Source organism: Fusarium sambucinum, chromosome I (assembly GCF_050947815.1).
Source record: "Fusarium sambucinum isolate potato_lamoka chromosome I, whole genome shotgun sequence".
In the NCBI taxonomy this organism is placed as follows: domain Eukaryota; kingdom Fungi; phylum Ascomycota; class Sordariomycetes; order Hypocreales; family Nectriaceae; genus Fusarium; species Fusarium sambucinum.
In genome coordinates, this window is record NC_139294.1 from 5,348,628 (window position 1) to 5,367,629 (window position 19,002).

General features: G+C 48.5%; 5 protein-coding genes across 5 annotated transcripts; 3 read left to right on the forward strand and 2 right to left on the reverse strand.

The window, feature by feature from the left end:
• Positions 1–2,809: 2,809 nt before the first annotated feature.
• On the forward strand, positions 2,810–3,871 carry FSST1_004429 (adenosine deaminase family protein; the record flags this gene model as incomplete). The annotated part of the gene is made up of 1 exon (XM_083230602.1): positions 2,810–3,871. One exon carries the CDS (start codon positions 2,810–2,812, stop codon positions 3,869–3,871), a length of 1,062 nt encoding a protein of 353 aa, XP_083087859.1.
• A 351-nt stretch (positions 3,872–4,222) lies between these two features.
• Positions 4,223–7,762, reverse strand: FSST1_004430 (ubiquitin elongating factor core-domain-containing protein; the record flags this gene model as incomplete). Its single annotated transcript, XM_083230603.1, has 6 exons — positions 4,223–5,114; positions 5,167–5,532; positions 5,584–5,676; positions 5,722–6,885; positions 6,935–7,638; positions 7,682–7,762. The coding sequence occupies 6 exons, from the start codon at positions 7,760–7,762 to the stop codon at positions 4,223–4,225; spliced, it is 3,300 nt and encodes a 1,099-aa protein (XP_083087860.1).
• Positions 7,763–8,741: 979 nt separating this feature from the next.
• FSST1_004431 (uncharacterized protein) lies at positions 8,742–10,334 on the reverse strand (the record flags this gene model as incomplete). Its single annotated transcript, XM_083230605.1, has 1 exon — positions 8,742–10,334. One exon carries the CDS (start codon positions 10,332–10,334, stop codon positions 8,742–8,744), a length of 1,593 nt encoding a protein of 530 aa, XP_083087861.1.
• A 2,749-nt stretch (positions 10,335–13,083) lies between these two features.
• Positions 13,084–16,035, forward strand: FSST1_004432 (uncharacterized protein; the record flags this gene model as incomplete). The annotated part of the gene is made up of 4 exons (XM_083230606.1): positions 13,084–14,070; positions 14,118–14,419; positions 14,467–14,782; positions 14,833–16,035. The coding sequence occupies 4 exons, from the start codon at positions 13,084–13,086 to the stop codon at positions 16,033–16,035; spliced, it is 2,808 nt and encodes a 935-aa protein (XP_083087862.1).
• Positions 16,036–17,137: 1,102 nt separating this feature from the next.
• FSST1_004433 (cutinase-domain-containing protein) lies at positions 17,138–18,474 on the forward strand (the record flags this gene model as incomplete). Its single annotated transcript, XM_083230607.1, has 3 exons — positions 17,138–18,045; positions 18,100–18,257; positions 18,311–18,474. The coding sequence occupies 3 exons, from the start codon at positions 17,138–17,140 to the stop codon at positions 18,472–18,474; spliced, it is 1,230 nt and encodes a 409-aa protein (XP_083087863.1).
• Between the last annotated feature and the right edge of the window lie 528 nt (positions 18,475–19,002).

Below are 19,002 nucleotides of genomic sequence, written 5' to 3' on the forward strand. Positions count from 1 at the left end.
TTGGAAGCGAATCTGTTGCACCTTGCACCACATACCCATGGAGAACCGGGCTGGCAAGATTGGTCGTGTTATCTTGATTCAAGCACGACCCGCATCTTGCCATACTATGTACCAGTGCAGCCACAAGACCTCACAACAGTGGACGTTATTATCCAGTAACCTGGTTTTCGGACCAACAAATACCATCATCCGTTGGTGGAATATATAAATATTGTCATCGAAAACCAGCCGCGTTTGTTTGTATGCACTTCCCCTTGTTGTTAAATACTGACCTGCACAGAACACAGAGAACTTGGGAGTGTGCATATGGAATATTCATGTTATTACGGATACAATTGGTTGCTATTTTGGATAGGTATTTAGACATCAGCCGCAATGTCAATTTCAACCAAGCCTAACGTAGGAACGCCACGAACTTGACAGAAACTAGCTGCTTTTCTCGGGACGAATCTACAAGAGGATACTCTGTAGCAATCCGCATTCTTCGCATTGTCCTAGACAATTTTCCGCATCTCTCAACCAGGCCCAGCACCCAACTGTTATCCTATCAACATATTTACCTGGTTCAAGTGCCGATCGGGAGCTGGTCTAATTAACCCGTGACTACAGAGTACTCCGCTGGATGTTTGCTTACTAGTCGGTTCTTGAGACATTCTAGCCGTCCGTGACTGGGATGCTTCACCCCTTCACTCCACTTGTTCGGCGAACAGGCTTATTCTCAACTCAACGCCCTCTTCCCGTATGGCCCCGGAAGCTTACGTACCCTGTTCCACATGGCCCAGGCGCTTCAGGATCAGCTCCATCGTGCTTGACTAGAGCTACATGAGGAAAGCAAAGCGACTATCACTTGGCTTCGGCCAAGAGCAAATCTTTGTTGACAGATGGCTAAGGGAATTCGATGTGAAGACCGACTATGTTAGTCCAGTTTTCATTGACAAAGAAGCGCCCAAGAACAGGAGTAGTATAAGCTAAAATGTAACTAGCAACGGCTTGCCCATGCTCCGATGCATGTCTACCAATGGTATTAGCTACCGAGCGGAATGGCGCCACCAGCCTGTTTCGCGGCTAGTCACCAAAGTGGAATTCTTGATTATCAGTCTATCCGACAGATTTGACTGTTTTTTCGTTTATCACTTCTGACAAGTCAAGGTTACCAATTGCTGCATTTTTGCAACTGTTAAGGTAGTTGATGTTACTAGAACACTCATGAGACGAACGTTTGTTGGGATGGAGCAGAGTGTGATACAATCGGCGTACCGTACACAGTGGGTTGGCGATCAGCTGTAGCCAACAATGCCTAATAGCGCAACTGGAGCGACATTCCAGGGTCTGCTTGTCGGAACACTACCAGTACTGGCACGCATCTCGTTCTTCTGATTCACGACTCTGTACAGGGGCACTATTATGATTAAATCCCCGCAGTGTCTGAAACTGAACCATGTATCCTCACTAGACGGGGAGCCGGCCATTTACACATTGACAGGCAACACTTCATCGATATTTCACCGCCAATCCGAATATCCAGTCGCAAAGGAAAGACTTTCCTAGCTACCTGAGCAGGGAGCTGAATGAACCACACATTCATGCCATGTAACAGTGTGCTGAGACGTCGTGATCTATCATGCACAGATGTTATATAAATCATGGGAACCGTTCCGATTCGTGTCGCTGCATCGGGCAGTAACCGGGTTGAGACCAGATGTACTGTACCTGCATGAGTCGCTGACGATTCGATTGTAATCGCTATATTCAAAACTGAGTCAAATACCAATTCAAGCTAGCAAACACGCATGAAGAGCCAAGAGGGACGAAGAGTTGCCCTCACAATATCACGAAATAGAGAACGAGAGGGAAGATATAATTAACCTGAGGGGAGCACATCCTAGAACTCTTCCTTGTCATTTCGAAAATGCTGAGATGTGGATTCAAGATAACCAACCACAAGTACTGTATTCGCACCTGTAAGTTTATTTCTACTTGATGTTGAGTTGAGAGAGATTTCCTTGCTTTTGACGCGGGAATCGGAACGGAAGCTTCATTCCTTGTTCCTGAACCAACATCAGACCCCGGGCGTGACAGGATAAGTTGTAGACAGTTCCAAGTGGCTAGAAGGAGAAGGAAAAGGAAATGAGGGAAATCTTGGGAAAAGTCCTAGGCCGTGGATTGTACCGAGAGTGATTCAGTTCAGCCAGTTTTCGCATGTGGCCCATCATCCATCCAGCTTAGCACATGTACTAATTGAATACTAATTCGGGTCTAGTACCCGTAGTCAGCACTTGCTGTGATGATCAGTGGGCGAGTCTATCAAAAGCCAAGTGTTGGGCGTCAAGAGGCCGGGAGAGGTAGGATTTCGGTACTGCTTCTCAGCTCCTCAATTCAAGCCACAATGACAAGGTCGTTCGCTGACAGGTTCCATTGACCTAGGCCTGACACTGACAGGCCGAGCCTGCCAAGTAATAATATACATACCTTATTTCTGTTGCCAAGTCAATCAACATACATCATACACCGTATTTACAAAACTCTATACAATGGACATGCATATAATACATGTAAACCTCTATTTGACTGCTTAAACCTTGAGTATGATTACAAGTTTATAACGGACGGGACCGGGCGCTCCCGCAATTATGACCGCTTTCTATTGGGCCGAATTTCTTATCAATACCTAAATCAGCGCAAATTCTTTCCCCGTATCAATAAATGTCGAATAAGGCAAACACTCTTCAAGTGATTTTGCTTATATGTGTGTGATAAAACTCATCTTCTCAGTCAACATTAGTCTAAAGATATTGGCCAAATAATCAACATGTGCAAGTCTCGGGTTCACAGCTTCCTCCAAGCTCTGCCAAAGGTTGAGCAGCATCTTCACATTGAAGGAACTCTCGAGCCGGAGCTCCTCTTCTCTCTCGCTGAGAAGAACGGCATCGAGCTTCCAAACGACCCCGTATACGAGTCCGCTGACAAGCTGCGGGAGCGCTATGGGCGATTCACATGCCTGGATGATTTCCTGCACTACTACTACCTCGGAATGAGCGTGCTCATCACCGAAAACGACTTCGAAACTCTGGCGTACCAGTACTTCCAGAGAGCAGCGAGTGAGAATGTCCGACATGCTGAGATCTTCTTTGATCCCCAGGCACATATTGCCCGGGGTGTCAGCTACGACACCGTCGTTGCAGGTCTCACTGCCGCCAAGCAACGTGCCCAGAAGGATCTGGGCATCACTATCGAGCTCATCGTCTGCATCCTTCGCCACCTCCCTGTCCCCGAGTCTCATGCTCTCGTTGACACTCTGCTTGACCGTGGACACTTCAACGACGGTACTCTGACAGGTTTCGGTATGGTATCCAGCGAAAAGGCTTTCCCTCCCGAGCTATTCACCGAGGTGTATGCCCGTGTAGCGAAGACCGGTACTCACCTCACCACCCATGCCGGCGAGGAAGCACCCCCTTCGTTTATTACCGCATCGCTCGAGCATCTCAAAGTCTCGCGTATTGACCACGGACTCGCAGCTGCGCAAGATCCTGAACTTCTCAAGAGACTGGCGGCCAACCGTACCCTTTTAACTTTCTGCCCCTGGTCCAATGTCGCACTCTGCAACCTTCCCGAGTTAGCCGACGCCCCTGTTCGCAAGTTCCTTGACGCCGGGGTTCTGTTCAGTGTCAACAGCGATGACCCTGCTTATTTTGGTGCTTACGTTCAGGAGGTGTACTGTCGTGTCCAGGACACCTTCAACCTTTCTGTCAAGGACTGGGCGTGGATTGTTCGTGGTGCCGTCGAAGAGAGCTGGTGCTCTGAGGAGCGCAAGAAGGCGATTCTAAAGGAACTTGAACAGGTTCTCGAGGAGTACAAGGATTTGAGTGCATAATTCGATATACATCAAGTCAAGGCGTTGGGAATAGGGGATATAGGAGGTGGTGGAGATACCCTGGTTTGCATGAGTATATGGATAAGACTTGCTGATATTAACGGGAAAACCCTGATCATCTATAAGGAAATATGCTACAACTCTTGATTTGCAGCTTGCTAATGTGTCTGATCTGTTGTCTGATGTGGATTCCCCCGACTCTCTCGTCTAGCAGTCCTCCGTAAACCTGCTGTAAACAAACCAAAGTACAAGTGCGCCACCTCGCTATATCAGACACAGCCGCCGAGCACATCTAACAAACCAGATCCTTTTTTTTTTTCCTTCCGAAAAAGTAAAAGGCTGGATAAATCCCTAGCCTTCGGTAGTATCCATGGCTTCGCTCTTAAGCTTGTCTTTGGCAGCCTGTACCCGCTCCTCACGCCATTGCTCAATCTTCTCCTTGAGCTCCGTTTGTGGAATAGCATCATCAATTGTCATAGCCTGTCGGGTGAAAGGGTCTTTGGGATCGCTCAGTAAATGCTGAACAATGGTGGATCGGTCAACAATGTGCTTGCTGGGCAGCAGGACAGGATCCTTCATGAGGTCTCCCATGATGGGATCCTCGAACTCAGCCGGGATATCGCCAAGGTCCAGTTCGGCCTGATCTAGAATTGTCTTTGCCTCCTCAAACTTGACTTTCAGCTTGTCCCAGCGAGCAATTACAGCCGGGTCCTTCTGGTTTTTTGACGTGAGGATGCGTGAGACACGCTCGAGCACTTCAGGCTTGTAAGAACGACCATCCGCAGCTACGGCGTCGATGAAGACAGACGAGGTACCGAGATTGAGGTAAATGTCCACGATGTCCGAGATGATCTGAATAGGGCGGAAGTGGTACTTATCCCTGTTACTAACACTGAGTTCGGCTGCGGCCTTCTTACCGGCAAGTGTTTCCAGGTTGTAGTTAAGCATGCTCGCGAGACGAGACACAATCTCAGGCATAGTAAATGCTTCGCTCATGGCGTCAGTGAAGAGCTTCATCATCTCGAGTGTCTCATTAGCCAGTTGCATGAATGACGTGGCCTGGTTGGCCAATTGCTGCAGCTCTTCGTCCTTCTTTTGGCGGTCCTCGGTGTTGAGAGCTGGGTTCTCGAGCTCTCTCTCGATAGCTCTAATTTTAGGGAATTTGGAAAGGGCTTCGTCCAGGACATATGTAGCGTCATTCAATAACATATTTACAAACTGGACAAAGAATTGTTTGTTGACACTGGGCAGATGTTAGTGATTTGTCCAGATACGCGAGGTTAAGCATTACGCACCGGCTCTCTCGTGTCAGCTGTCGCTTGTAATGATCATTAACCCAGACGCATTTGATGACCTGGAAGATCTCATATCGGATGTTGAACTTGTCGTAGAATGCAGAGTCAGCACCCGTGGACTCGCACTCGATGTAAAACTTCATCAAGCCCTTCAGGAGATGGTCATTGGCAAACTGACTGCCAACAAGCTGGTCACCCAATACTCCTCGCTTGAGATGCATCAACGGCCAAGTAGCCGAGAAAAGCAGCGAGACCAGTGAAGACTTGAGATAAGGATTCTTGATATACTCTGTTGAGCGAAGGAATGTCACGCAGAGCGCAATCATTTCGTCGCCGACAGCACTAGGGAGGATTTTAGGGAGCCATCTATTCGTGTGTTAGTTATGGAACTTTCTTTGCGCAGACCGCGAGACAGACCTAAAGATGAATTTGAAGTTATCCACGATGTTTTGTAGTGTATATTCGGGGAGACATGAGAAAACGTCAGACTTTTCCGTGGGAAGGGGCAATCTGAAATTGTCAGCAAATCAACTACGTCTCGTATGAGTTACATACTGTATCTCCTTCGACTCTTGGCCAGGTTTGTACTCTGATCGAGTCACCAAACGAAGCAGCCAAACAGCCACAATTCGCATAAAGCGCAACGATGTGCTCTGCATTCGGTCATCGAGCAAGACACCCTCGATCGATAGCTTAATGCCGATACTCTTTTCGAGCACGTCGACGTGTCTTTTAACCGCTTTGTCGTATTGCTCAAGCTGTGCGGGAGCATTAAGGAACTTGATACGTTCTGCCTCCATAGCCTGAACTCGCTTCTCCAGATACTTGATATCCCTGTCCAAGTTTTTCAACTGGGAGTTGCAGGCTTCACTTCCATAGTGATGGGCCGCCAGAGTCAAGAAAAAAGCTTCAGAGATGAAGTTGGTTTCGCCGGGTAGTTTGTTCTCGTAGAACGATTCTGAGTAGGATTGATCGGCGTTCAGCTTTGTCTCGTCCGTGATGTCTATCCGTGGTTGCTTCCTGAAATAGTTGTCGTCGATCTTGTTGACCTTGCTGAAATCCATATCCATGAAAGGTTCGCAGAATCGGTCGAGAATAGTGGTCACATTAATCATAAACCCATTAGAAGAAACCTCGCGTGGGTCCACCTGAATTGCCCTCCTCTTGTGGTTTGTGTTCATGATGTAGGCAAACCAATCCAGAGTTCGGGATCTTGTGTCCTGACCTGCCCGAATGAATGCGTTTGTGATTGCAAAAAGGTCGTCTTGGTGTGTCCTCAACACCATCCGCAGTGCGTCTTGGGCGGTTGCGACTCTGCTCTTGTCTAGAGAGCGAGCCCCTGGGAAGTAACTCTTGATCACCTCAGTCTGAAGTGGCGATATTCGGAAGAAAGGTCCGAGAATGGTATGCTTCTCAATGCCGGAAGCAGACTGAGCCATCTTGAAGCAAGAGTGCTTGGCCAAGTTGACAATCAGAGGCGGGAACCTCGTGTAAGTCAGCATAGCCTGGATGTACGGCTTGTAGTCCTGATCCATGGTCATTTCACCTAGCCTGCTGCTGATTTGAACCATGGCGTCGTTGAAAAGAGCAGGGATGGCCTCGTCATCATCGAACCGCTTGATAGCCTCTTGAATGAAGGTGAAGCAAAGGCCTCCCTCGTCCTGCACGCCTTTCAGAAGATATGGCATGAGTGAATCGTGCTTGGGGTTAGGTTGTCTCCTGTACCTGGGTGTCAGAGTTGTAGTTCCGATGCAATGGGATCACTTACCCGTAAAGGTCCGGCATAGTCAGTGCGAAAAGACAACCACTCATACACAAACGCTTTGACTCTTCATGTACTTCAAATTTAATTCCTTCTGTTGCCTTATGCTGGACAGACGCTTTTACAGCACGCTTCCAGCATGGTAGGAAGTAGGTCATGAGGGGCTTATCCTGGGGATAGCTGCTGGCCATCTCCATGATAGCTTGGTCCAATGTGTTGAGAGAAAGCTTCAGAGACTCTCCTGACTCGTTCAGCTCCTCGTTTAGGTTCGGAAGGAACGACAGCCGTTGACCATGGTTGTTGATCATGTTGTGCGGGTTCACAGTGATTCGGAAGATCTGTGAAAGTACTCGGTCGGCGTAATCGACGTCAGACTCGGGCTGAGTGTTGACGGGTTTCGGGGAGGCTCGATCCTCTGGAGCAAGGTCGTCAATCTCAGATGCCAATCTCTTGCGATTCACACGGGGGCTACCTGTTGGCTTCGGCGGCTCTGTCTTGACCCCTAGCTTGTTGAAAGGGTTCTGGCTAGAAGATGCCGCCGGAGCGGAGGAAGTGATATTAATCTTGGGCCTTGAATCGGCATCGGCTTGGGGCTTTGGCGTTGACGTTCGCGAGGGGTTGGACGATTCGGAAGCGGGAATCTTATTCTCATCCGACTGGGTGGACACGGGTGTCGATGTACCCAGCTTAGCGAGACGTCTTGCGCGGATCTGGAAACCATAGCTCAGCATACTCTCCCCATCATGAGTTCACCCGAAAGCAACTTGCCTGCTCCATCTTCTCCTTGTCTGGGGCATCGCCTCCCGTCCAGGATGGTTGCTCGTTGGGATCCATTGTCGAGGTGTACGGGTCGAGAATGGGATGGAAATAGAACGAGGAGTGAAAGGGGTAAAATGATGTCAAAGGCAAGAAGTTCGAGATGGATGACAAGGCTGAGACGGAGATGGGATATCTATGAGATGTGGAGACCCAAGCCTCACAAGTACGTAGATAGGTAGATGGATGATGCCGAGCTTGGGGGACCTGAGGGTGGGGGAATCCCAGGCAGAACAGAGCCCTGGGCGTTAACTTTTGGCGGGCGAGGTGGGGCGGTGAGGCTGCCTGTCTACTACCTAAGCTTGTTAATGTTATACTTTAGTGGCTGCACACAGCTGTGGCGTTACTGCGATAGATGGAGGTTGCCTGTAATAGAAGGACCTGGAAGATTTGAAGTTCTCTTTACGGTTGATGGCAATGGTAGGTATAATATGGAATATGTCATCAGACAAAGAAATGCAACGGAAATTCCGGCAAGCTGGCTTAAAGATTTGGCTCAGCATTATTAGCTATACCCAAACTCCGCAGTCCTTTTAAACTCCGCTCGCTGCGCTGTGATACAGTCATGTATAAGTGGGTTGCGCTCCAGACAGCTATTTCAAGAATTGCACTCAATTGGATCATCTGCTGATTAAGAAAGAACTCTGTTTTGTTCGTTTGTCTTTCTTACACTTCAACCAAGAGATTCGCTTTGCTATTCTTTGATCAAGTGTCCGCGGTAAAATTGGAAGCGAATGACAGAGTTATACATGACTGCAAGACAATGCGATCAAATCGATAATATCAAACTTAAATTGTCTGATTAGAAAATTCTATTATAAAATTTGACTATCAACGCAACGCTTGACCGTACCAGGTGCTAATGATTTTCCGCCCAAGCCTGTATGTTGATGCTAGGGTATCCCATGAACCATAAGTGCGCCAGAAAGGAAATAGAATTACAACAAAACGAAACCTGGGGACAACAACAATATGCGATCTAGTAAAGACCAGCTCATCATAGACGGGGCAGGTCCGTCCCCTCGACACTTGCTGAGCGACGACGTTCCGAGAGACGGGGGCCTTCTACCGACCTGTCCCTCTGGAGAGTCGCTGTTGACCCGGAGCTCGCAGCCGCTCTTATGCGGCCTTCTTCACGGCTTCGGTTCAGGAGCCAGTTAACATGCATTCGGATCATGTTGATATTGTTTCGTAGTTCAGTCACCTCTTCGCGAATAGGCATGATTTGATTTATAGTCCACATGCTCTGTCGCGCCTCGAGGTGTGTCAAGTTCTGGTGAACTTCTTCGAAGCCAGCGTCGAGGTCCTGAATGGTGCGGTTGTCTCCTACGACAGACTCGCCCACACCTCGACGGCTGAGAGTTGAGTTGTATTCGGTTATGCGTTGGTTGGTCTCGTCCTGGCGATTTTGTAATTGCTGGACTTGTTGACCCAAGTCGGTATAAGACTGGATGGTTTCTCGTTGGGATCTGATGATCATTCCCGATGGTGTTTCTGGGTGGAATGCGCAGCCCATGGTATGCGAATCCATTTGCCCACGCATGACACGAGCTGGGCAACCAAACTCGCTATATATACAGTTTACAATGGCCCCTTCGCATTCCAGCTCATCATGGGCCTTGGTCTGACTGCGATAGACAAGCTTCCAGCAAGTCTCACATCGAGTCTTACTCATGGGACAAGATAATAGATGGAGCTCGCGGTCGGGAACGTCGAAAGATGCTTTGCAGTGCTGGCATTTATCTTCTTTGTGTGGGCAGGTATCGTCCGTAGGCTTGGATCGTAGCCTCTTGTCGCAATCAACGCCGGGACATGTGAAGTCCTTGAAGCGGCATTGTGTAGTAGCATGTACCTCGACAGCCTCTCGGCGTACTTCCGACTTGCATCCTCGTGCGTGATAAGGGCACTTGACCTTCAGGTTGTTAAGCTGCGTTCGGATGAGTCGTGGTGCGCTGAAGCAATTGGGCCATGCTAGAGGTTCCCGGTCGATGGGGCAAGCGGTCCCTGATGGACTAGAATCAATGCTTTGCCGTAAACACCGGTAACAGAATGTGTGGTCGCAAGGAGTTGTAACGGGATCCACGAGAGGATCGTGGCAAATGGGACACAGTAGGTTTGGGTCGGGTTCCGTGACGTATGTTAAAGAGTACATATCAAAGACGCAGTTTCCTCCATAGCGTTTAGGGATTCCGAGAGAAGAAAGGTGAGGAGAAGCCATGGGTCCGGTCCGCCGGTCCGAGTTGACATTCGGTATTGATAGACCTGAAGAATATGAAGAATCGATACGGCCTCTAACATCTTGCCCGCCCTGATGAGGGAGCTGTGCTCCAACGTAGAAAGTATCTGGGGAGGGTGGCCTGACGAGGCTAGTAACAAGGTCGGGAGTTGGAGATTGGCGGCGTAGGTTGCGGCGAGCGAATCGACGAGCTGCAGCCGGACTTAGATGGATTCCTTCATCGCTAGACTCAGAGGCTGATGTTAAAAGGGCAGGAGGAACAGCTGAAGATGATGCTGGCGTAGGGGTCGGTTGTTGAGAATCTTGAAGGGCGGCAGTGGAGGTAGAACCCGCCGTTGGAGGAGTTGTCGCCATGATCGGTTAGGCGTTTCGGTCGGTGCTCGAATCCGAATAAGTCGACTACGTCTAGGCGAAACAGGAACTGAGCTGAACAGATGAGGTTGGAATTTCGAAGGTTCGAGGTCGAGACATGTATGCGTATTTTAGTGTGCGACGTCGTGATGACGCTCAATAAGAGGGGGGGTTGCTTGTCTTGATAGAAATGGGATGGGAGAACAGAAAAGATCTCGATGTGCACATCAGGTCCGTATTAGGTGGGAGGTACAGAGTAAAGCCGAGGAGAACGAGTGACAACGCCGTAACATGATGGTTTGCACTAAGAATTTTAGCGAGCGAGTCTAGTAGGTTGCATTCTGGCGGGGTCGACAAAAGAAGCGGATCAGGAGAGAGAGAGAAATGCAGGGGTCGCATTCTGGAAAACCCGAGATAATCATGATCAATTGGGGACGAGGATCTGGAGGGGATTATGGGGAATTGATGGGTCTGTTGTGCTGTAAATATTGTATTTATCCTACATACCTAATTGATACTCCTTTATTTAGTACTGTCAAAGATTCTTGTGTCTTTTCAAAACTTCACCACCTTAGATACATCTGACCCTTCCAGTCTCAAGAATATGTACCCGTACCTGTCAGGGTCCTTGCTTAGCCTTTTCTGTCGGTTACATCATTTCTCAATCATTTCGCCTTACTTCTTGTCCCCCCCACCTCTATGTAGGTAGCCCCAGGGTATCAGAAAAATTAACCGTTGAAAGCCTAAGGGACAAAATTAGTAGGTCACTTTATGCCCGTTTAGACATAGTTCTTAGACTACTTATTTTTATACCCTAAAACTTAGGAGGCCATTTTTTCTGCTACCCAGTAGGTAGGTACCTAAGGTAAGGTATGCTTGTGTTGTCAGGTCTTGACATAAACTCTTCCTCCTTAGGCTTGGCCTCACCGTTTATGACAGTTTTGAAAAACAGGGTCCCTTCCAAAAGGAACAAGCTTCATCCACTTTGAATCCGTTGTTTTGTTGGTTCAACGCCTTGGTTCAACTGCTTGGGCCTGTCTGCTTGACTCGTGAGAGCCCTGGTTTTTTACCGATGGCGACAATGCGAACCAGCAAACAGGCCTTGCCTTGTCTTGTCTGGTCCAGGTACGCTAGAGCTGCAGTGTCAGGTTTGACAGCTCTCGATGTGTCCCCGATACTTCCGTCTGTTGAGTCACCTTGAACGCTCTCTGTGTTTGTTTTTGGTCACTACAACTACCGCCGTCTATGCGGTTCCGTAACTACCGGTATTCAGAGACAGGCTAGACAAAAAGGCCCGGGATCTACGGCTCCGCAATGGAGTTTAGAGTTTGCCAAATCATGGAAAACGGTCTTGTCATGTCGGAAAGAGGTAAAAAAGGGTTGATAACCGACGGAATAATGATATAATTGGAAATATTCATTCTAGAGGTTAGTCACTGAGTCATATACTTCATTTCCAACATGGCTCTTCTTGCAAACGAATGTTCTAGCATCAGGTTCTAGCTGAAGCTGTTTAGCCAGCGCGTCATAAAATCATAAAAGACTTGGCAAAGATAATTATTTCTTGTTATTTAAAAGTGGTGATCCATTCAACTTATCAACTAATATGACAGACAGATAAGAATCTGTTCTTATCTCATATTAAACTGGGGATCTAGTGTTCTGATGGAAATCTTGGAGAAATTCAACTGACTATAGGGTACGACTTGGATGAACAAGGGTATAACGTATAAAATTATGAATTCTGCCTCTTGTTGAGCCTCACTTTCTCTTTACTACATACTGCCTAGGCTTCCACGAGGCATCTGGCACAGCTGACGTGGCAGACATTGACCCGAGTCCGATTCGACTCTTGTAGCTGCAATACAACGTCAGACGATGAGCCAAGATGTCGTTATTGCTGCAGATGATGAACGAGTGAATGAATATACAGCCTCAAACTGAACAAAAGAGCGGATCGGATCAGCTAAACTTTCGACTTGCGGCTTAAAAAATCAAGTTATTCACTCACTCCTGCTCTTCTGGGCATGCAATTGCTCCTCTAGGTCTGACCGAATTTTGGCCCCCATTCGCTGCTTTAAACATCTTGACAGCCTTATTTCACGCCAGGAACTCATGATCAGTGACAATCTATTCACAATGATTACCAATGCCAAATTCCTGAAGGACAACAATTTGACGAACTATCTAATGTATGAATGAAGGGTGATACACAGCCACATAAAAAAAGAGTCCCTTTCACAACCCAAACTATAGACCAAGCCACTAACAAGACTCAAAAAGGCATCATCCTGCAACATCGCCAAAACTGATTTCCCTTGTTGTTGCCTAATCACCCGCAACGCTTCTTTATGCACTGTACCCTCCCTCTTTTAACCAAAAGATAACACAGCCTTGTGCACCGCATGAGCGGGCTCTCTGTACGCTGTGATGGTCTGGTAAAAGCGGCGGCTCACAAAAGGCCAAGGCAGATGGATGGACTGCATGGCATGCTACACTTTCAGTACGCTTCGCGCAATCGTATGTACGACGCGGAGATGAATTACTGTTACCTTGATCAGCAGACAAACGAATCGTTCTCCAGGTATCTGAGTAACAAAGGCCGTCAACCAATGAGTGTTAATAACTGGTTATGGTTGAGTATATAGAGTTCGGATGCCTATCCCCCAGGAGACTTCATCTTTAAATATTCAAAAAATTCTTACTCAGATTTCATCCCCAAATTTACAAAACTACCCTTTGATCTACGACTATGAAACCTTCGCAGCCTCCTCCCAATGGCCAACCGGCCCCAAACTCGCCTACCAAACCGAAACGCAAGAACCTTAACCCTCAAGCTCTTGTCTCAAAGTTCTGGAAAAAGTATCACTCCAAGACTCCCGGCAAGGTAACCTCTATTTTCCCACAGAGTCTATACGACTCCCTTCTTATAGATGCGGACTCGTCGGAGCCCAAAACTCGAAACGCGGCGCAGAGCTACGAGGCTGCTGCTAAGGACTGCCGTGCTCGAGTTCGTGCTGTCGTCAAAGAGTGCGAGCGTACCAATGCTAAGTTTAGCGACCCGGACTTTGATATCGAGTCCGATTTTGCGTCGCATCAGGATAATTGTCTCTTTGGCCTCGTCAGAAATACCTGCCCTATCTGCGGAAGCGATAGTGATGATGACGAGGACATAGAGTATGCTTCCACGAGTGATGCTAGACGAACTAAGAAATTTCGCGATCGTAAGGTCGGTGACAATCCAAGAAGCAAAAAGCGCGATAGCAATACAGACAGCCTGCGGGGAGACGGCCCTTACCATGGGGGCTTTGTCTGCCGGCAAAAAAGGCCTGGTTCGGTTCATCGTATCCCTTGGATCTTTGAAAACCCCCAGTTCACCGTCGACGGCTTCTCCAGCTCAGACATTAAGCAGGGTGCGACCGGCAACTGCTGGTGGTTGGCTGCTCTCGCAACCATCGCCCATCGAAAAGACCTGATGAAAAAGATATGCGTTGCACGAGATGAAGAATGCGGCGTCTACGGCTTCGTTATCTATCGTGATGGAGAGTGGATATCGACTGTCGTGGACGACAACCTGTATTTGAAGCACAGGGACTTTGGAGAGGATAGCCAAGTTTACGACGCAACCCTCAAGAAGGCGCGCCAATACAAAAAGCAGAAACAGACAGGTTCCGAAGCTTTGTACTTTGCCAAGTGCGAGGACCCCAACGAGACCTGGTTGCCCCTGCTGGAGAAAGCAGTGAGTTAACAAATGTGATTATGCGAGACAGAAGCTAACGTTAATAGTTTGCCAAAGTTCATGGCGATTACCAGTCCATGGAAGGCGGATGGGCTGGAACAGCTGTCGAGGATCTCACAGGCGGCGTAGCCACAGTGGTCGCGGGAAATAGAGTTCTTCGCAAGGAGCGACTGTGGCGAGAAATGCTTGGATCAGATGGCGAAGATGGAGAGTTTGTTTTTGGTCTGTCTGCAGGTGGACCTGGAGACGAGCACAAGAACGGCATTGTCCTACAGCATGCTTATTCCGTGCTTCGAGTCGCCGAAGTGCAGAACGAAGACGGTGCCAAGTTTCGCCTAGTCAAGATTCGGTAAGTATTTCTTCATCAGCACTGCGTCAGCCTTCTAAAATGTCTAGAAACCCCTGGGGACAGAGGTCCGAAGCCGGCCAAGGCGAGTGGCATGGCCCATGGTCAGATGGTTCCAAGGAGTGGACTCCGTACATGATCAAGAAGCTCAAACACGAGTTCGGCGACGACGGAGTCTTTTGGATGTCATTCAATGACATGCTCGACAACTTCAAATGGATGTACAGAACCCGGCTCTTTGATGAGCGATGGACTGTGGCTCAGCAGTGGTTGAGTGTCAGTATCTCGTGGCTTACCGGCTACCTTAAGAAGAAGTTCGTCATTGAGGTCAAGGAAGAGGGCATGGTGGTTATTGTTCTTTCACAGGTATGATCCGTCCCTGAGAGACAAGTCTAATACTGACTAAGACCTTGAAGCTTGACGAACGCTACTTTACCGACCTTAAGGGGCAGTACGAGTTCGCTCTAAGCTTCCTCATCAAGTCTTCGGAAAGCAATAATACCATCTGCGCCGTGCGTCCAGTGCACCAGTGGGATCGACGTTCGATCAACTGCGAAGTCGAACTCGAACCGGGCACCTACGAAGTCATTCCCAAGATCATGGCGGAACGACTTGTTTGGCGGCCAAGAGTGGAAAAAATGGTCAAGAGAGCTGCAGATGAGAACCCAAAGAAGCTACGCCAGATCGGTCTACAGTACGACCTAGCCCACGCAAAGGGTGGAATTCTAGATGAGGATGAAGCTCTTCGCAAGAAACGTGAGGCTGAGAAGAAGAAGAAACTCAAGGGTAAGGAGCAAGAGGTCAAGAAGAAGCAAATGACTGAGGCGATGGCACGAATGGAGGAAGCGATGGTGGCTATGAGGAACGAGTACAACCAATACCTCAACGAGAGAGAGAACGAAAAAGATAAGGAGAAAGAGGAAGAGGAAGAGACTGCTGAAAAGAATGAAGAGAAGAAGAATGATGACGAACCTGAGCCCAAAGAACCTGTTGTCGAGACTAAAAACAAAGCAGACCAGGCGCCTCCAGGGTTTTGGCCAGAAGATTCTCCCAGCAAGGGCGACCTGGACGTTTCGAAACATTCCGAAACATCAGTCGATCCAAGGAAAGACTCGTCATCTTCGCATGATACGAAAGAGGCGACGGAAGAAAAGAAAATGATCCCTTTCCGAACCCCATCTCCTCGTGGTAACCGTCGCGGTATTCCGCCACCGCCGATCCCGTATCAATATCAATACCAATATCAAGACCAGAGTCCTCTTCGCAACGATAGGCGAATGACCATTACCGACTACAGCATGGACACATACCCCGTGTTTACACCACCCACGGAACCCACGTCCGAGTCGGATCTCGACAGCTCAGCCTCTGGTTCTGGTTCCGATACCGCATCTGACGATAACAACTCGTCAAGCTCAGATAGTGATGGCATGAGCCTCTACCCGCGTCGACGGTTTCGCCATCACAAGAAGCAACCATGGAATGCCGTGTGCGTGATCGGCCTTCGTGTCTATGCTCAGCATGCAGGCATCAAGGTACGTCTTGCTGACCAGAAGCGCGATGAGGCTACTGAGCTTGTCGCACCAGAGGCAAGCAGCGCGGCTGGTCCGACCGAGTAGTCACTAACTACTGAGATTGAAACTGATGAAAGATGGATGGATGGATACGGAGATGAGATGAATTTGGGAGTGGAGGCTACTACTACTGTACGGGGCTGGTAGTAAAGTTGAGTTTGGACCTGTGGAGGATGATCGTATTTCGACAGAGATCTACTCAATTATCCCCTAACGCACATAGCGACGTTTATTTTTATTTTTCCAGTAGTTAGTTACAAAGAATGGCACTATCATTTCTCATATTATGTGGTGGATATAGATATCTCTGCTCCATACTTGACTCGGGGTTATGATCCGAGGTGTAATTTAACGTCGACGTGACTCGAGTCATTCAACCTTGAATTGTGACACATTACAATTGACTATGTACTTTGCACATGCTTGTTACCACTTTGTTTAGCTAATATATCATCTACTATTTGCAGCCGTGTTATCCCCATGTTTTGAATTAACTGATTGATACAAACCTTGGCTTTAATATAATACAAAGAAACATTGCCATTTTTAATTATTGGTGGAATAGAAGATCCGGATCAACGTTAGAGATTAAGATAAAAAAAGAAAACAATATTATATATCATTTCTGGAATAGTCCACCGTTTAATGTTTGCACCATCTCATCTCATTTTTTTATGACCTGTTTCGATGCGCACGGCCTTTGAGCGACTGTTTCATCTTGATTTCATCTTTTGGTAGAAGCGTTCTCGTTTCATCATCCTCGTTAGCCTCCTCGGGATCTACCAGACTGATCTACCAAAATCGTTTCTCTTGACGTGCACGGAGCAGAAATTATCAATCTAGGGCGCGAGACTGATGAGCACCTCGGAAGCTTCTCCCAAGTTGGGAAATTCTTGCGGTTGGACGACATCTAGAATGAATCTATCGTGATTACTGCATCGCTAAGGATCATGAGTAGGTAGGAAAAGAGGTTCGAGCGTCAGGAACAATGCGTATATAATCTAGACCCAAGCTCGTCTTCAAGATTTCGAAATCAGATTCATCTCAACTCAGCAGCCTCTTCTACATTCTTTACACCTATTCCCTTTTACATTCGCTTCTTATACAAGTCAACCTCTTTCGTTTCAACAGCTTGAAAATCTTCATCATGCTTTACACATCTATCATCGTTGCTCTCGTTCCTTTCGCAGTGGCTGGTCCCATTGCTCCCCGAGCCGGCCTCGGCAGCGGACTCCCTGGCCTTGGAGGCGCCTCTGGCTCTGGTCTCCCCAGTCTCCCCAGTCTCGGAGGTGGTTCTGGCTCTGGTTCGGGTCTACCTAGTCTTCCCGGCCTAGGAGGTGGTTCCGGTGCTGGTGGTCTTCCTAGTCTTCCCAGTCTTGGTGGCGGTTCTGGATCTGGTGGTTTGCCTAGCCTCCCAGGCCTCGGAGGCGACTCTGGCTCTGGCTCTGGCTCTGGCTCTGGCCTGCCTAGTCTTCCTGGCCTCGGAGGTGGCTCTGGCGGTCTCCCCAGCATCCCCGGACTTGGAGGGGATGACTCTTCAAACGAATCCCCCAGCGCTACTGCTCCCAGCGTTGTGGCTCCCACTGCTTCCCCTCAGACCTCCCCTACTGCCCCTAGTGGCTCTACTGGAGGATCTGCTGGTACAGATGGCCCTGCTTCTCGCCGCGGCTTCTTTGATGGCGGTTCGTCTGGATCTGGCTCTCCCCTCTCTGGCTTTCTGGGATCCGGCGGCTCTTCTTCTGGCGGCTCTTCTTCTGGCGGCTCTTCTTCCGGAGGTGCATCTAGCTCTCCCTTTGGTAGTTTCCTAGGATCCGGTGCCGGCGGACTTGGCGGCTCTACTATGAACGACCTCAGCGGCGATTGCAAGGACGTCACTGTCATCTTTGCCCGTGGTACCACCGAGGCCGGCAATGTCGGTACGGCTGCTGGACCTCCCTTCTTCAAGGCCCTTGGCGAAAAGATCGGCCAGGACAAGCTCGCTGTTCAGGGTGTAGACTACAGCGCTAGCGTTGCTGGTATCATGCAGATGGGCGACAAGGCCGGCTCTGAAAAGATGTAAGTCAAATCCGCCATACCCAAAAAGAGTAACACGATATTAACGGAGAATAGGGCGAGCCTTGTCACGGAGGCTGCTAAGAAGTGCCCCAAGACAAAGATTGTCATGTCTGGATACTCGCAAGGAGCTATGCTGGTGCACAACGCTGCCAGGGCTCTTCCTGCTGAGACCACTGCCAAGGTTGCTGCCGTCCTCAACTTCGGCGACCCTTGTAAGTTCAACCTGTCGACGAGAACGATTATCAAAAAGCTAACAATGTTACAGTCCAGAAGCAGGCCATCCAGGGCGTCTCGGCTGATAAGGTCAAGATCATCTGCCACGCAGGTGATGGTGTCTGCGCCGGTACTGCTGCCATCACTCCTGATCACCTTACCTACAGCCAGGATGCTGCTGCTGCTGCTGAGTTTGTTGCGAGCAAGGTGCAGTAAGCGATACTTTGTGTGAATGACACATTGGTGCAATGATGAAGGACTGTCGGGGCCGGGCTCTCGGCGGTGAAGGATGAATTTCTTATGACTTGTCTATTATTCTAGCTACTATATACTTCCAAACTATCGTTCTATATGTCAACTTGTCTTTTGTCAAATGATGTCTAGTATTCGAATGATGAGCTGTAGAGAAATGTTAAAGGCTGGCTGACTGTAACATCTGGTTACTTTTATTGCGAGATAACACGTCTATCTTCTTTTTGAAACATGTCTGTCTGTATGATAATCAGTGCAGTATAAATTGAAGAATGACACATGTGACTTGGGAGCACTTGCGACGACTGAGAATATAACATGTTTTGCTGTACAAGGGAAGAATTCCCCAGACCAGCCTGTTATATCTGTCTCAACTGTACCATAACGTCGTGCGATTAACCAAGCACCGAGGAAATAATACAGGCTCATCTCTCTCTATGAACGATAATCCATGTCGTCTTAGAAAGGGTAGAAACCGAGAGCATAGTGATG